The sequence below is a fragment of the Belonocnema kinseyi genome, chromosome 4 (assembly GCF_010883055.1).
Source record: "Belonocnema kinseyi isolate 2016_QV_RU_SX_M_011 chromosome 4, B_treatae_v1, whole genome shotgun sequence".
Lineage (NCBI taxonomy): Eukaryota > Metazoa > Arthropoda > Insecta > Hymenoptera > Cynipidae > Belonocnema > Belonocnema kinseyi.
The window spans coordinates 49,508,803-49,528,139 of NC_046660.1; the positions used below are offsets into that span (position 1 = coordinate 49,508,803).

The following is a 19,337-nucleotide window of genomic DNA, read 5'->3' on the forward strand; positions in this document are numbered from 1 at the left end:
ATTGCGACAACAGATTTTCTGAAAGTGACCTTAACAAAGTAAATTCATTAAATATGCACTCGATTGAAAGAGTGAATCGGATTATTTAAACAATTGTTAATTAATTGATTATATTATAACGAAAATGGAGAAAAAAGTGAACTTGTAATAAACTATAAATGCATACATGCTACCAAAATGATCAAATACTGCCGCAGTACATTTCCCAGGGCATAAAGAGCCTTCCGAATTGAAAGGGTTAAAGTTTCATGGTTATAATTCGTGATCTACATGAGATAAAACATTGCATTTTTTTATTTTACGCAAAGTTTAGTCCTTCATAATTAATTTTTTTAACGCCTTTATGCAAAATATGTACGGAACGGGCAGTTTTCAAACAATTTTTTTGGCTAGAAACAGCTCAAAATAGCAAAAAAATTATATTTTTTTGAAAAGTCAGAACTCTTGATCTATGAAGACTAGAAGATAATATATATTTTTAATTTGCGCACGATTTCCTTTCCTAAAATTTTTTTCCTTGCACCACTTAATTAGATTAACTGAAAAGCGAAGTATTTTGAAGTCACTGAAAAAAAGTAATGTCCCCTCAAAAATAGGTCAATCGTGTTTAAATTTGTGAGGCCATAATTTATGACCTATTCAGGCTAGGTCATTGCTTTTTTTAGAATTACTCTAAATTGCATCTACTTTAATTGAAGTTTTGAACATTTTTTTGTAAAATTAACAGGTTCCAAAGTACAAATACAAACTTCAGAATTTCCTCTAGTTTAATTTTGGGGTTGAACATTTTGCTATAAAATTCAATGGACGGGTCAGTCTAAGAAAATACGATTTTTTGAATTTTAAAACAAATATTTCTGGGACGCAACGGTCTTATATCTAGAAAACTTGAAATTTTAATCAAGACCTCTTAATGAATCGTTTTAGTAAAAAACGCGCATTACCTAAATTATACGTTAAAAAAACTTTTTTTTGTACGAGATACCTGGACTAATATAATTCATAATGGATCTAGTCAATACCTCAAATTACAAAAACATGGAATTAATTATGATTTACAAAAAATTACAATTTTTTACTAAATTAAAGCTTTTTGGAGGACACCTCAAATCCATAAAACTTTTTTTCGAACCTCCATACTCGATAATACAGCAGAGGGCAGCACATCAACTAAGCAGTGGAGGCGGAGTGGCCCGGCCTGTGGCTGGTCCGCGCTCCCCATTCTATTACTCGAATTTTACCACCTTGTAAAAAAAAAGAAAAAGAAGATGCGTGAAAAGATTTTCGGAAAAAGGAGCTTATCTTCTCCATAATCAGTTTTTCACGAAGGTTCAATTTTTTTTTACTGATCTTGCCCTCCTGCTTCCAAGAACGAAGTTCTGTTGGGACCAAAGCAACCAAAGTTATATTAATGCATATTTGCCTAAGCTTCCTTTGAAAACACACACACACACATACACACATGCACATACAAATGTCTAATTTGCAACTCACCAGTTTCTTCAGTGGTGCAAGAGACCGGAGTGCTGCTAACTCCATCACCAGCTCGTGTATACGCCAAAACTTGGACCGTGTAGTTGGTATACGGATTAAGGCCGTGAAGGACTGCGCTCAAGGCATGAGTGATTCTCGTTTCCGGTGATCCCTGCAACTCTGTCTCCGTCGCCCCATTCGCTGCTTCGTACACCAGCTTGTACCCCTGAACCACCCCGTGAACTTTATCAGAGGGGGGCGGTTTCCAAGTAACCTGGATGTTCTGCCCGTTCAGCGCTGCACAGGCCACGTTCTGCGGTGGCGAGCTTGGAACTACATCGTGTCAGTTAAGCACCTTTTACCTTGTAAACCTGTCTGAGTGCTCTAGGATCTAAGCCTCTAGCAAACACGGTTTCACCTCGCAACATTTTTCACTTTCAAACTTTGAAACACTCCGCGCCCTTGAAACTTCAAGATAGACAAGATCAAAGATCCAAGATCCAAGTTTAAGGAGGATTAACAAATTTTTTAGGATAACTCAGGGCCTAGAATGTTGAGTATTTCGGATTTTGAAGTACGTGGCTTGAAATCGAAAAGTGTGCTGTTCAAGATTAACTTTGAATTCTGAGAAAAATTTTAAGCTTTCTAACATAATATTTTAAAAAGTATTAAAAAACAATTAAAATCTATATTCAAGCAATTATTCTTCAGTCTATAAATACCGAAAATACCTATCCTCAATGGAACCCAATAAAAAAATACAATTACTTATTGTTGATAGTTCATTATTTTTAGTTAAAAATCTACTCTTGTATTTTTCATTGATGATTCATTTTTTTAGTTAGAAATTTAATTATTTTGTTGAAAATGCAATAATTTAAACAATAAGTAATAATTTTCGGTTCTAGATCCCACTAATTTGGTAGAAAAACAACTAAAAGATTACTAAATATAAATTAATAATAATTATTAATTAATAATTATTACTGAATACTGTATTCCACTATATGTATTTTTGGTTCAAAATGCAACTTGTCTAAAAATTGTACTCCATAGTTAAAATTTTATCATTTCAATACAAAATGTGAATTTTTTGTTGAAGCTTTTTGGTTGAACATTCGTCTTTTGGGACTTGTAATTTTGTTAAAAATTTCACCTCTTTTGGTGAAAAATGTAATATTTAGTTTTATATTCATTTATTTAGGTTAGGATTGTACTACTTTTTTGAATATTTATCTGCTTTGGTTATATTCAAAAGTTTTGTAAAAAAACCGTCCTTCGAGATTGAAAATGGAAACTACTCGTGTTTTAGTAGAAAATTCAACTAATTGGTAAATAATTAACTTCTTTCTTGAAAAATCGACCTTTCAATTTGAAAAGACAATCATTTTGTTTAAAATTCGTCTAATTTTGTAACATTTTATTCTTTTTTTTAAATGCAACTTTTTTGCTGAAAATAAACTTATGGTTGAAAATTTGACTCTCTTGTGGAAATGCGTCATCCAGTTTGGAAAAACTTTTTAAAAAACCAAACTTTAAAAAAAAATTAATATTTTTGAGTTAAAAATCCAACCTTTTTGCAGAAAATTTGACTTTTTGGCTTCAAAATTAAACGATTTGGTTAAATTTCATTTGATTAAAATCTCTTTCAGCTGAAAATTCATTTGTTCTTGGCATTTTATTAATTCTTTTGAAAATTCGTCTTTTTTGGTAAAAAATTAATCTTATTGGTTGCGACTTCACCTTTTTGGTTTGTAATTTAACTTTTTGGTTGCAAATTAATTTTTTTACCCAAAATTTATACTTTTGAGTTAAAAAATTCCACTGTGTAGTAGAAAATTCAACTTCTTGGCTTTAAGATTCAAAAATTTGGTCAAATTTGATTTTTAATCTCGGCTAAAAGATCTTTTCCGGAATGAAATTCATCTCTGGATGAAAATTCGACTATTTTGTTGAAAATTCATGTACTTTATTAAAAGTTCCTCTTTTTGGAAGAAAATTAATATTCTTGGTTACAAATTCAACTTTTTGTTAAAAATCATGTTTTTGGGTTCAAGATTTAACTGGTTGGTAGAAAATTCATATGTTCGGCTTGAAAATTGAACAATAAGGTTAAATTTTATTTTGTGTCTTAATTGAAAAATATTTTCTGATCGAAAATTTATTTCTAATTGAAAATTTATTTATTCTGTTGAAAACTCTTGTTTTTTTGTAAAAAGTTTATTTTATTAGTATGCAATTTAATTTTTTCGTTTAAAGTTCAACTACTTGGTTGAAAATGAACTTTTTTGTTGAAAATTCATATTTTAATGTTAAAAATTCAACTGTTTTATAAAAAATTTGTCTTTCCGGCTTTAAGATTAAACAATATGGTTAAATTTTAATTGTCTTCTTGACTTAATATTCTTCTTGGATTGCAAAATTTAGTTAAATTTTATTTTACTTGTTGACTAAAAAATCTGTTTTAGTCGAAAATTTATCTTTGGCTAAAAATTTAACTATTTTGTTGAAAATTTGAGTATCCTCTTAAAAATTCGTCTTTTTTGGTAGAAACATACCTTTTTGGTTGACAATTCATTAATTTTTATTAATAATTAATCTATTTTGTTGTAAATACAATATTTTTACTCCAAATTTTAGTAATGAGACAAGAAACATGATATGACAGCCATGAAGGCTAACTTAGAGATAATTTGTAAAAATAAAAAGATTTTCTTTAAATTTTTAATGATCTACTTAGGGAAATTGCTTATTAAATGTAAACTAGGTAAGTAGGTTTACGGCTTTTGAAATATTTTATGAAGTGCTTGCTTCCGGCAGAGAAGTATTTATTATTTAGAGTCGCAAGTTCGGGAAGCTTTGGCTAATATTTCTGAGGGTAATTTTAAGTAATATTTAACACTTTCCTGAACTGTTTTAAACGACATAAATTATTAACCTTTAGGGGCTTTGAATTTTGTATAACTCTTTTAGTCGCTGCGATCCTTTTACACAAAGAACATTTTTAGGATTGACAAATAAAAAGTATAGTTCAGACAGAAAAACACGTAAAAATTAATCGAATAAACTAAAATATACTTAAACAAAGTCATTTCACTTTTTGAAATAGCCAAAACAGTAAACATTCAAAAACATTTCAAATATCTGCGAAACTGTCTTTTCTTCATAAATAAATAATTTTACTTCATGATAAAATTTATTTCTAAATATTTCTTAACATTATTGAAAGAAGAGAACATTTAAATTGTAAAAGATTGTTTAATATTGAAAAATAAATAGGTTATGAACATTTTGCTACCACATTAATTTCTAAACTATCCTACATTTTAAGAGATAAGAAAAATTAAATTATGAGCAAAACTTATTTTGAAGAATTCTAAACAAAATTAGAAGCCTTTACATACTCTTAAAAGACTTTGAAATTAATTTTTAAAGACTGCTAGGAAAATTGTTTATTGTTCAAGCTTATATTTGAAAAATAATTTTTTATCTTAAAGATTTTAAAATGTGCGGCAAAAAATGGAAGAGTTTAAAATAATTCCTTTAATTTTTGAGAATTAAATTTTCTTAAGGTAAACTCAATCTTACAAGGCGTAAAAAAAATGGAAAAAATATTCTTAAGATTCATTAGAAAATTTCAATGATTTTTCTCTGAAGGAATTCTAAAAGGAAATTCAAAAATATTACAAAACGTTTTAAATTATTTCCTAAAATGTTGAAAAAGAGTGTCAAAGATTTTAAAGCGAATTTTTGCCAAGAGAATATATAGAAAATATAATTTATAGACAAATTTAAAAACATTTCCAAAAATTTCTGAATTTTTCAAAGATAAACCTAAAAGATTTTAAGACAATTTTATTAATTTTGCAGAATTAAAGAAAATCAAGAGAATTTAAATAATTTAAAAATATTACAATGTTTAACAATTTTGAAAGAATAAACAAAATAATTTTCTTAAGATTTTTGCGAAAATTTTTAATGATTTTTTATTTTGAAAAAAGATTTCAAAACATTTCAAAATTTTCCCTAAATTTCGAAAAAAGAGTAGAAGAATTTGAAAAAAATCTTCTAATTGCTTAATGTTAAATAATTAAAAAATAAATTAGTTAATTGAAAAAAAATGTTAACAGTAAAAGATTTTTTTAAAGCAGTTTTTGTTTGAAAGATTTAAAGCAAAAACTTGAGAAGCTTGAAAAGAATTTTGAAAGCATTGAGGTGAATCTTAAAATTCCTTGGAAATTTTGAAAGATTTAAGGGCAAATTTTTTAAATTTTGAATGATTTTTCAAAATTTTAAAAAACATTTTAGTCAGCTAAAAATATTTTTGGAAATTTAAGGGGCTTTTAATAGATTTAATATATTAAAAAACTTGGAAACTTTTTATAAAATTTATCAAATATTTTGTCTTCCTTTGAAGCTTCTACATATCATTAGAAAAAGCTTGAATTTTTCCCACTATTTTTAAAATTTAGTGAAATAATTTTTCAAAAATGCTCTATATTCTTAATTCACGCATCAAAAATATTCAAAAATTCTTGAAATTCCTAGAAAAATTTGGAAGATTTTGAGACCTTATTTTACATTTTGCAATGTTTTTCAAAATTTCAAGAAAAATTTGAGTCAGCTAAAAATATTTTTAGAAATTTTAGAGGGTTTGGATAGATTGAAGGTCTTCAAAAACTTGAAAAAATGTCCGAAAATTTATCAAATGTTTTGTATTTCTTCAAAACTTCAAACAGTTTTAAATATCTTTTAAAAAACATGAATTTTTCCTAATATTTTGTAATATCCTGTAAGAATAACATTATTTAATTATTCTATATTCTTTCTTGACACATCTAAAATATTCAGAAGTCTTGTCTAATTTTTTTTACCTTGGGAAAATTTTGAGGATTTAAGAGCAATTGTTTACATTTTAAATAATTTTTCAAAATTTCGAGACAAATTGGAATCAGCTAAAATACTTTCATGTATTTGAGAAATTTTAAATAGATTTAAAATATTTTAAAAAATTGGAAGCGTTTCCGAAAATTTATGAAATATTTGTTGCTTTTCCAAACTTCCAAAATTCCTAAATATCTTTTAAAAAGGCTCGGATTTTTCCTATAATTTTGTAAAATTCCGCAAAATCATTTTTTCTTAATTTTGACGATTTAAAAATGTGATTCAATTATGATAATTGTTAATAAAAAGGGAAAATATCTAATTTGAATTTTGAGCCAATATTATTGATTTCTTTTCATAAATATTTGTAGCCAGGTGGAAAATAATTATCGTTTGTTCAGATATAAATTTGTTTTCCATATATTGCAACATATTGTTGATAACTATTTTCCTAAAAAAAGGCTATTTTGTTTTAAAAATCCGGCAGGGTCGGTACGGGTATGTGTTATATGAAATTCAAAAATCATTATTTGATTCGCAATAAATAAATATTTAACAAAATTAAGATTCAAATATTTCCAATATTACCTTTGAATTTTTTGAATTTCATCATTTGCTTCATTGAGGATGTAAACTAGTTATTTCAAGTTCAAAAATTAACATCGATAAAAAATTTAAAGGATAAAAAAATTGTCATTATTAAAATTGTTTAGTAATGAATAGTTATTAAAGTTTTCTTTTTCTTTTGCCCTTTATGTAAAATTTTGAATTATAATTTAATTATAATGTTGTAGGGCTCATTTAATTATTTGAAAAATTCTCTAAAAACCTCTTTGATACTTTTTTATTTTAAAAAAATTTCATAATAAAAAACATGCAAATTTTATCTGAAGGGAAGGCAAAAACATAAAACTGTGAATAACTATTGCTAAATAAACAATCCTAACCTGGAATATTTTTTTCTAAAGCTCAATATATAACTAGTTTATATTCTTAATAATAAAAAATGTCCTTACAAAAATATTGTTTATTTAATATAATTTTAGAGAATTTTACGTTCATTCGTATGAAAAAAACATTGATTGATTCTTAAAATGAATTTTCCGCTTAAATTTGTTTTCATTTATAAGAAAGTTAATAAATGTGAGATATCCAAATAATTTATAATAAGCTTGGGCTATTGCCACACTTTTTCTAAGTATCATACAGTTTAAAAAAAATCACACTCATCCTGAATCTGACTTTCAATTGCTCCTTTATAATTTATCAATAAAAATGATAAAATTCCGATATTTTCAGAAAACAACGGATATTTAAGAAAAATAGAACATGTTTCTTCATTCCTTAAAGAAAAATACAAAGAAAGGTGCTTTATATAGGAATAATTGGAAATCAAAAGTATAGATGAAACATTGTTTAATTTGAATATTTTAAAAGTATCTCAGAATCTTTTTAAATGATTTACTTAAGCAATAACAAAGGACAGACAACTTTTTGTACAAATATAAAAAATATAATGTTAATTTTTAAATAAAATAATTTAACATCTAATTTTTTTTTCATGTTAAATGTTCATAAAATAATAGAGATGATCAATTTCTTCTTTTTTATTGTTGACAGGAAATTTCTACATGTTCTAAATCTAAAAATAAGTAAACAAATTTGAGAATAAACGAAATAGCAGCTAGTTTTTGGAAAATTAAGAATTTTAATTGGCAAGAAAAAAATCGAAATAATATTTTCTGATTTCATGAAAACTATTGAAGTACAAAGTAAAAAGTAGCAGTTATTTTCCTTAAAGAGACCTATGAAAATATAATTTTCCATTCTTGGATATTAAGCACGGTTTTTAAAGAATATAAGAATTATGTGATTTTTTTAAATACAAAGTTTCATATTTATAAATTTTTTAATATTTTGAAATTGGAAATTAAGGCTTGAAAAACAAAATTTTAAGAATAAGAAAAACGTCGAAAACATTATTAGCTACACGAATTCTCATGAAAACAACGCTCTAAATATAATTTAGGTATTAAAGGAAAAACTTTAATTTTGGAAAATATAAAGAAAAATGTTTTTTCCATAAAAAGTAACACACAATTTGTCTCTTCCAAGCGAAAAATGTTTACTTTGGATTCTTTTCTGTATTTTGGATATTATTCGATAAAAAAACACATTTTTTTAGTTCTAGAACAACGGTCGCCATATTATTAATTTAATTTTTTAAAGATTTGTTTATGGATTTCGAAGATTCGAGAAACGCAGGTCAATCATGAATACTAAAGAAAAAAATGTATTATAATCCCAATTATTTTTAAAAAATGAATACTGAAAAATTTCAATAAAAATTTTCTGCATCAAAAATAATGTCAAGAAACGAATTTTTCATTCAAAAGGAGAAAAGTGAGTTAGTACGAACTTGATATAATTCAATTAGAGGAAATTTTATTTGAATCAGAGACCATACTCGTTTTCATCTAGTTTGTATTCATGGGAAACTTTTACTTCGCCGAAATAAAAATATCATTGGCTTAAACGAATTTCGTAGCCAGTCGCGCTCTCTCCAAAGTTCACTAATTAAATCAGAAGAGGTAAACAAATAACAATTAAAAAATTGTTTTCGAATGGAATTCTTAATTCATGATCTAAATTGAAGGGTGGCACAGCAAAACGAATCAACCCAGATGTGGCTAATTTTCAGGAGAGAAAAGAGACGGTCTAATAAATCTCATTTTCAATTTAATTAAAAACTATGAATTTATTTTCTATATTATTAGTTTCTGAATTTAGAAGTAAAAAGTTATAAAAAACTTTTTTTGAGAAAACGTAGGGGGAAGCTGTTTAGAAAATTAGAAATTTTGGCAATTTTTTTAAAGAACTTCGGGCTTCTAATTCGCTTTAAATTTAAGGCAAAAATTTTTTCTTTAAGATGATTACAATGAAAAATTAATTATGATAGTCTATTTTCAGCAGTAATTTTTGAATTTATTTTCTAATAATTTTGTATTTAACAGAGAAATTGACATTACAATTTTTGTATCAACGATTATTCTGGACAAATAAGTCTGGAGCTTACAATTTTGATCAGATTCGACAGAAAAATTTAAATTCTTTAAAGAAATTGTTTAAAAAATAAAACTGTGCTGAAAAATCACAGAAATCTATATTTCTTTATGCGACTTACTTGAATAAATAACAAATATAGTGGTAAAAAAAGTGTTCTGAGAAATAAGGATATTCCTAATTCATTGGAAGTTAATTTCGTGAAGAAAGTAGACCGGTTTGTTAAAAAGTAATAAGGTTGTGCATTTGTTCAGAAAATTGTGTATAAAATGAAAAATCTTGTCAGCTGAACAATTTTTCAAACCAATAATGTCTTTCCTGAGTTGCAGGCAGTTGATATCTTAAAAAACAACGTCCTTTAGTTCAAAAATAGTAAAATTGTGACTTTATTAATAAAATTGTTTACAAAATTAAAAGCTATTGTTGGTTGATAAAGTATCATTGAAAAAACAAAATTTTCTGCTTGAAAATTAATGAAATTTTTTTTTCAATCAAATTTATTTAAACAATCACCAATTCTTATAAAATGTTCAATAATTGTACATTAGGTTTATTTTCGACAAATTTTTCTGATTAATTTTTATAAGGAAACGAAGTGTTTAGAGCAAGGAGTAGCCAAGATATGCATTTGTATATTAATTTTTTTGATAACATTAGCAATTTATTCAAAAAGTTTTCCGACCTAATATGCTGAAGTTTTAATTAAGAAATTCAACTACTTTATTACAAATTTGTCGTTTTTCTTTGAAAATATACCTTTTTGTTGAAATGTCAACTTTTTTGGTTAAAAAAGCAACGGTTTGGTAGAAAATAATTTTTTTTATAAAACATGCAACTTATTGTTTGAAAATAATTTGATTTAGTTGAGGATTCAAGTATTTTGATGAAAATAACTATTTTGGGTTAATTTAGCTATTTTTCGTTCAAAATCACAATGCTATTAGGTTGAATATCAACTATTAAATTTTTGGATAAAAATTCATCCTTTCAAGTTGAAAATTCAACTCTTCGGATGGAAGTTTAACTACTGTCTTAAGAAAATAATTGTTGTCGTTTAAGTCTTATAATTTTGTTTCCAAATTCATCTATTTGATGGAAAATTCCACTACTTTGATGTAATTTATTTTTAAAATTAATTTTTCACCGAAACTGGTTTATTTGGTTGAACATTTATGTATTTTGTTGATATGTCCTCTTTTGTGGAGAATCAATTTGTTTGTTCAAAAATCAAACTATTTGGTAGTAAATTAATCTTTTTTAGATGTGCATTAATGTACTTTGTTAAAAATGCGCTTTTTTAAATTTAACTGTACTTTTATTTTATATTACAATATTGAAGTTCAAATAGCATCTATTACATTTTTGTTTACAAATTTATCTTTTCAGGTTGAAAATTTAACTATGGTTGGACGTCTAATCACTTTTTTATATCTTTTTTAATTTAAGATAAATTTTTTTTACCAAAAATGATCTATATGTATGGAAATTAACTATTTTATTGAAAATTAATATTTTCGAGTTGAAAATGCAACACTTTGGTAAAAAATTTTATTGTAGAAAATTAATATTTTTCTATTGAATTTGTTTTTAAATAAAAATTTAACTATTCATTTTTAGTTAAAATATTACCTCTTTTAGTTAAAAAATTCAAGTGTTTGATTTCAAATTCATTCAGTTTCTTGAAATTTCGTCTTCTTTGGCACTAATTTAATCTTCTTGGTTAAACATTAAACTATTTGGTTAAGAACTGATGTATCTTTTTTGAGAACTTGTCTCCTCTAGTCGAAAATTAATCTTCTTACTTGGAAATTCGTCTTTCTGATTCAATAATGAATCTTCTTTGCAGAAATCTGACCTTTTTTCATGAAAATTCGTATTTTTTGAATAAACTTAACTGTGTGTAATCTAAGATGAAAATCTTTTCTTGGTTAAAAAATCAAATAGAATTTGCATTGCCAACGTAATTGTCATATCTCGAAGCCAAAAATAAGGAATTTAGATATTAAGAAAGTTCAATTTTTGAAGAAGAATGATAACTTTATCAAAATAGTTAAAAGTTTAACCTGAAAACATGAAAATTTAACCAAATGCTGGAACTATAGAAAAAATAATCTTATACCGTCAAAAAAAGATGAATTTTCAACCGAATACAGTGAATTCTTGCCTATTCCAAGGCGCAACTATTCCAAATACCCCATGCTGGAATATTCTAATTGGCGCAGTTCCGTCACCTCCCACCACGATCCCTATACGGTCTCGCTTGCGTCAGTGGTTGACCAATTAAAAAGAGGCCCGAAGAGCTGGAAGCCCTAGTTTGTTTGATCGGATTATTTTAGCGTGACGACATGAAAATTCACTCGACCTTCTGGAGAAAATATTCTAAACGTAAAAGTAAGTCATAAATGTACGAATAGTAATATTTGTCAAGTATATAATATATTTTCTCAGTCATGCTCCATTCTTTTGTCTATTGGCTATCTTTTAGTGTCACGAAATAAATTATAAAAAACTTGAGGTTAGTTTATCAGTTCGATTTGCTCAGAAGCGAATATTCTAACCATGAAACAGAATTGTATAAATATCAGGATGTACAAACAATGCTAACCTTCCTGATATTTCCACCTATTCTATCATGACCGTAACGTCATGCTAGAATACTCAATGCGCAAATGCATGGGATGCGTAGATGTTTGCAGCGCGTGCATCGACACAAGGCCCGGGAAGCCAGTGAAAGTCTTTTGACAAAATTACCCCAAGACCCGCGGTAGAGGTGGGGGCCCCTCCAGCCTTCAAATACCAAAATATTCATGTTTCGCGGCTTTGGAATAGACAAGAGTACACTAACATGATTTTTCAATCATATCTTTTAAATTTTCAACAAAACTGTTCAGTATTTAATCAAATGGATTTCTCCAGATTATCAACTTTTGGATTGATTTTTTTTTCTGTGTCTCCCTCCAATTGTTCAGAAGATGTTTGCATTTTTAGGATAAGTGATTTTCTTAAATGGAATTTAAGGGTGAATAGGGGTGGGTCCTAAATAATAAATTTTACGGTTAGTGACGTCACGTCGAGCTCGGAGTGGCAATTTCGTTTAATGCGAAAATGTCACATGAGATCGAACAGTAGTGAGTGAGGTAGAGGAGGAGGAGGAGGAGGAGGAGGATGAAAATGAAATTGGGTGGTTGAATTTACAAGTATAGTTGGAGGCGAAAGAGGAAAACGTTTCTCTATTACGGGAAGAAATTGTACGAGTACGAACCATCCTCCAGAGTTTGCGCTATCATTGGATCTGATCCTGGCCCGTCGCCCTTGCTATTGAACGCCTTCACGACGATGCTGTATTGTGTGTATTTTCGCAGACCCGTTAGCCGATAATCGTAGGATCCGTCTCCATTACCCGTGATTCCTACCCGAGTCACATTCGCCGATTGCTCGTCGCTCCTGCAAAATAAATGGTTTCTTTCCTTTTTTGTTTCAGCGACTAGTTCATTGACAAAGTGGTAATCACTGATCACAAATTACAAATGGGAAAAAATTCTAAGCTTTCCTATTAGGCGAGGCTAGGGATCTCCTTTTCACATCAGAAGTGAACATTAAACATTCTAGATCCATCTGAATTTATATTTTTTATAAATTACCGATAAATTACTATAAATCAACAAAATTTTGCGGCAATTTTGATAATTTTTTTAATCTTCGAAATTTTAAAAAGTTGTCAAGATATTAACATAGACCCCCCCCCCCCCTATTCTCAAGATTTTTAAAATTCAGATCATTTAAAATTTTTCCAAAATTTACAAAAATTTAAAAATTAAGTTTTTTTTTAATTTACCAAATTTTAAAATTCTGAAAAAATTTTTAATTTTACAAAATGCATTAAATGTACAAAATTTTCATTACTTACGAAAAGTTTCAAATTTACAAAATTTTCATTATTATCATTGATATTAACGAAAGTTTATAAATTCACTATTTTTTTTAATTTAACAAATTTGCAAAATCTTTAAAATGTACTGTTTTTCACATTAGATGAATCTTCCTGTAACGATTTCATTAATATGGGATCATCTATAAACTACTTTACCAATTTTGGGATATATTTTACCCCTCCGTCCCCTTCCCTCATAACCATAGCCCCCCCCCCTGCCCTACCAAATGTAACCAAGCCATTGACTATTTAAGATTTTCAGTTTAAAAAAATAGTTGACTTTTCAAGAAAATAATTAAAATTTAAGAAAATAATGGAATTTTCAACCAAGTATAGTTTAACTCTCAAACAAAAAAGATAAATTCTTAACGGAAGGTTTAGCATTTTGTATTTCAAAGAAACAACATTTCAATTTTAAACAAAAAAAAAATAATAAAAAAAGCAGAAAAAAGATGGATTTTTAGTAAAAAAGTTGAATTTCCAACCAAAAAAGATAACGAAGCAAAATAATTGAATTTCAAACATATAAGTATCAATATTCGAACAGAAAGATGAATTTTCAAAGAAGATCATTTTTCTACTCAAAAAGACGAATTTATCAACAGAATTCATAAATTTTCCACAAAAAGTAGACTTTTGTACCCCACTATAAAAATTTTTAAACAAAAGACAATTTTCACTTAAATAGTTTATTTTTTCAATAAATTGCTTAATTTTTAATCAGTTAGTTGGATTTTCGACCTACGAAAGTGGATTTTCTACAAGATACTAATTTTTAATCAAAATACATAAGTTTTTCACAAAAAATTTTATTAATGTTATTAATATTAATAATAATATTATTATTATTCTTCGAAATAAATAGTTTAATTTTTAAACAAATCATTAGATTTTCTAACTGTAAAGCTTGATTTTTAACAAGAAATTAATTTTTAAACGAAAGAGATGAATTTTCCACTAAATAGAAGAATTGCAAAAGAAAAGTTATTACCATTAAATGGAATGGTTACCTTTTTACTTTAAAAAGTTAATTTTCAACAAAAAAAAACGAAGTTTGTACTAGTTTAATTCTACCAAAAAAGAAAATTTTTTAACCAAATAAATGAATTTTCCACAAAACAATTCTATTTTCCAGCAGAAACTATTAATTGTCTTTAAAAAAGTTTATTTTTGAGCATGTAGTTATTTTTTTAAAGAAATAGTTTCAATTCTCTATCAAATAGTTAAATTTTCTACTAAAATAAATAAATTTTTCACAAAACGATTTAATTTCCTAGTGGAAAATAATAATTTTTAACAAAAAAGTTAATTTTCTACTAAATAGTTGAATTTCCAAAACAAAAGATAAACTTTTAATGAAATATGAAATAATTACATTTTAAGTGAAAAGAACTTGTCCAATTTTCAATTATAAAAATGAATTTTCTACTAAAATAATGAATTTTCACCAAAGAGAAATCAATTTTTAACTAAGTTGTAAAAGTTTTAACCAGGTAGTTAAACTTTTGATAAGAAAGATGAAGACTGAACGAAACGTTTAATTAATGATATGTCAACCAAGAACAATTTTAATTGAAATAAAAAATTTGTATTAAATAAAATAAAGACGAATTTAAAACAAAATAGTTTAACTTTAAGCCAGAATTATGAATTTCTAACTAAGAAGATTCAGTTCTACAAAAAAAAAACACGAATTTTAAACAGAACCAGAATCATAATAGTAGACTTGTCAACCAAAAAGACTTAACTTTCAACTATAAAATAAAAAATAAATAAAATAACTATAAAAGCGAGAAACAAAAAAAAGTAAAACTTTCTCAAAATTCATCACTGAGAAGTTAGTAACGTTACTTCTACTGGCGTCCCCACCCATTCCCCATCCTGCTACCATCAGTAGTTTTTGATATAACGCCCCCCCCCCCTTTAAAGGGTAACGTAGTTCATGGATGATCCCTATAAGAAACCTATTTCTCGAAACCGTAACTGAACCGTTTCCAACTGGAATGCACAATACTGCGCAATATACTCGACTGAGTACTTGCGCACTGCGGCTGTTCCGAGCTGAGAGTCGAAACCATCTCTTTTCCTGCCCCCTGAGAAATTGAGTGGGCAAGAATTTCTAGGAATTACAAAAGTGAACGGACTTCTATGCTAACAGGAGTTTAAATTAGAAATAATGCGAACTCTTGTTTAAAAAACTGAATTAAAAATTAATAACAACAATAAAATCTTACCCCAAATTTGTGTATGTGATGGCATATCCCAGTAGCTCGCCATTCCAGAGTGAACGATCAGGTGGTTGCCAAGTGACTTTGAGTTGTTGAGGACCAAGTGGTTCAACCGTTACCTGTTTAGGTGGCCCACCAGGAACCTCGCCGTCAGTTTGAGCCTAAATTTTACATGTTAAATTTCACATAAATAAGAGAGCCAATAAATTGAATTAAAAAATGATGAAGCATGAGTGACTGATCGATTGATACTGACATGAAGGATGTCACTTGGGGCTGATGTTCCGAGGTGATTTTCCGCAAAAACTCGAAAGTGGTAGGTCGTTGCGGGTTCAAGCGGAGATATCAGAGCGACTGTCTTGTCTCCATCGACCACCTTCTGCATATTGTGTTCATGCCACACATCTTTCAGTACATACAAAACACGCTTAGAACCATAAATTTCCAAGAACTTTAATTATTTTATTTTTCTACACAGAAGTCCCTAAATTTGAAACCGCTGCATATGATAAAATGGGGCAAAGTGGGACAAGAAACGGGGAAAGCGGGACACTAAAAATCTTTAAATTTGCGAACTATATTGAATTTTTCGGATGTAAAATGTGTAGATATATTGAAGGGTAATGCGGGACACACGAAATCTTTGCATTTTATGAATTACTGTTGCTTTTTTTGAATTAAAAGCGAGTGTTCCGCTTTACCCCACATGCCCGACTTAGCCACGTGTTATGATATCGATCTGATTATCCAATTCAGGACAAAATTATCTACTTTTGTATTTCAAAGATTAATTTTCAAAAATCCTTATTCATATCTGTCGAGTGGTAGTTGTTATATTTTTTATTAAAAGTCGTAGGTTATTAATTTTATTATTTTCAAGAGAACCAATAGAAAATGTTTGACAAAAAGTTGAATTTTAAACCAGAAGATATCAGTTTTCAAAATAATAGTTGAATTTAAATTCAAACAAATATTTAACTAAAATGATTAATATAAAACTATAATAGTTAAATTTTCAGATGAAAAAATTTCTACCAAAAAATTGAATTTTCAACAAAATAGTGAAATTTTTAACTGAAGTGACAAATCATCAACTAAGAAATCAATCCTCAACAAAGGAGTTTAGCTTTTAACCAACTAGTTAAATTTTCAACCGAAAAGGTGAATTTTAACCATAAATATTAATTGTTTATCAAAAAGACAAATTACCAAAAAATAAATGAATTTTAAATCAAATAATTACATTCTTACATAAAAAGTAAATTCTTAAAGAAGCAGTTGTATTTTCAAGTAAAATAGATAAATTTTCGAAAAAGAAGATTAATTTTGAACCAAAAAGATAAACTTCGCATAAAATACATGGATTTTCAAACAAATATTTGGATTTTAACCAAAAAAAATTTTTAACTCAACAATATTATTTTAAAACATATAATTGAATTCTTAAATATAAATATGATTTTTTAACCAACAACATAAATTTTCTATTAAAATAGACAAATGCCTAACAAAATCTATGAACTTTTTACCAAATATTTTAAATTTTATTGCAAAAAATTAATTTTTAACTAAAAAAGAAGATTTATCAATTATACAGTCGAATTTTTTACAAAAAACATCAATTTGAAATCAAGATAAAGAATTATTATCCAGAAGATTAATTTGATACAAAAATATGAAATATGAAATATCAAATTTTACAACTTCCGAGAACCAAAAAGAAAAGTTAAAAAAATTTTGAATTTTGGTTAAGAAGAAAAACTCCTATAAATAATGCAGAGTTTTTAAAATTCTAATTTCCCTGCATTTTGCCATAAATCTCAATTTTTCTGAAAGAGATTATTTTACCTTTGAAAAATGCATTTTTAGATTTACGTAGTTCAAAGAATACATCGAAGCTTCATAATTTTTTCTAACAAAAAATTGAGGAAATTTCTTTAAAAGCATAAAAACTGACAATCAACAATTAAAAATTGGATAATTCCGATACGCAATTTACTGATGAAACAAAAAAATCGGAAATCTGCATAAAACACTGCATATAATTTTAATCCAATTTTAGTATTAAATGGATTAAGTTGCATTTACTGTATACATAGTTCATAATAAAAGAGACATATTTGAATGTAATAAATTAAATTAAAGCTGAGTATGTTAAAATCACTTTTTAACGCACACAACATAAATTAAATTTATTTTGCAAGCTCTCATGCTGTATTATAATTTGATGCGAATCCTGAAAATCGCTTTATGGATACCCTGCATTTCGCCCTTTGAAATTTAATTAATTACAATCTGGAAATCATATTTGCCATAAGCATATTCGCTTCACTTACGAACTTATAACTTTTTTTAAAAGGGGCTGTTTTTAACCAGAGGAAAATTTTCTGCGAGGTTTATGAACTTTTTTCAGGTTTAATTAAATGCAGCTGGATGAAAGCGCATCAGCTTATTTCTCGGCATATCATGCACTTCCTGAATCGAATCTGCAATCGAAGTGAAATTCAGTTACGCGACAGTCTTCCTCCTGTCAATTTGTACCTTGCAGTTACAGTGAGAATCTATTGAATTTACTTGTATTGGGTGACTGAAAATTAAATTATTTATCTTTTCTATTATTTATATATTTATGAATGAATATTTAAAAATAGAGTATCGATGTTATTTTTTCAACGAGGGTAATTAATTCTTTACTAATTACACTAATTTAATGGAGAAACGAGAAAAAATGTGCCACTGCCCGGATTTGAACCGGGAACGCCACTATTCACGAGTAATGCTTTATCTAGATTTTTCCTTATTCTTGCCAGAAATTATTTTACCAGTAATCGGCAAAATCTTACATCAGAAATTAATTAATATAAAGTATCACTGATCATGTTTCTTCAGTACATGATATTTTATGTACAATATATCCTACACAGAATTAAATAATATTATATTTTTTCTACACAAAATATTTTCTTTATAGAATATCCCCTCCATTCCGAAAAACAACTTAGCCTAAAATTTTCTTCAACCCGGGGAAATATGGTGCTTTTTTTTAAAAAAAAAAGAAGAGTAATAGAAGCATAAATTCTTTTGAATAAATTTAAGGTAAGTAGAGCATATTGATTTTACTATGAAACACTTTCAATTCCCAAGATATATTGTAATAAGATATATTGTATTTTCAGCTAAAAAATACATTTTTCAATAAATGAATTTAAAATCCAAAAAGACGAATTTTTAACAAATAGAAATAATACCAACCCAATAGTTGAACTTTCAAGCAAAAAAATATATTTTTCAACTGATAATATAAATCGTGAACAAAGCAAAATTCTTTTAGGAGAATGAAAGATGCATTTTCAATCCAGAAGTACGAAATTCAATCAAAAATGTTAAATTTTCTACTAAAACAGATAATTTTATCAAAATAATTTAATTTTAAGCTTACAAAGGTGCATTTCAAAAAAATGGTCAACATTCTCAAACAAAAAAGATTAAAATTTATATGAAAACAGTTAAATTTTTAAGAAAAAAACTAAATTGTGGAAGCCAGTTTAATTTTTAAATTGAAAAGTTGAATCTTTAACAAAAAAAATCAGAAATTAAGAATTTTCTACTCAAAGACGTATTTCAAAAAAGTTGAATCTACATACAAATAGATAAGAACAACCGCAGGATTTCACCGGGAGCGGGTGCTAATCTGAAAAATTGCACCCGCTTCCAGCGAAATCGCGGTAAAATTTCAGCCACAACCACGTCTCACAACC

The 19,337-nt window shown here is 27.2% G+C and overlaps 1 protein-coding gene across 1 annotated transcript in view; it reads right to left on the reverse strand.

The window, feature by feature from the left end:
- The window catches only part of LOC117170884 (Down syndrome cell adhesion molecule-like protein Dscam2), a 315,200-nt gene that overhangs the window by 55,711 nt on the left and 240,152 nt on the right, over nucleotides 1-19,337 (reverse strand). The window contains exons 13-16 of the mRNA XM_033357927.1: nucleotides 15,836-15,984; nucleotides 15,586-15,740; nucleotides 12,683-12,864; nucleotides 1,495-1,806 (exon numbers count right to left, since the gene is read on the reverse strand). Coding sequence (XP_033213818.1) covers nucleotides 1,495-1,806; nucleotides 12,683-12,864; nucleotides 15,586-15,740; nucleotides 15,836-15,984 — 798 coding nt within the window. The remainder of the gene's footprint in view (nucleotides 1-1,494; nucleotides 1,807-12,682; nucleotides 12,865-15,585; nucleotides 15,741-15,835; nucleotides 15,985-19,337) is intronic.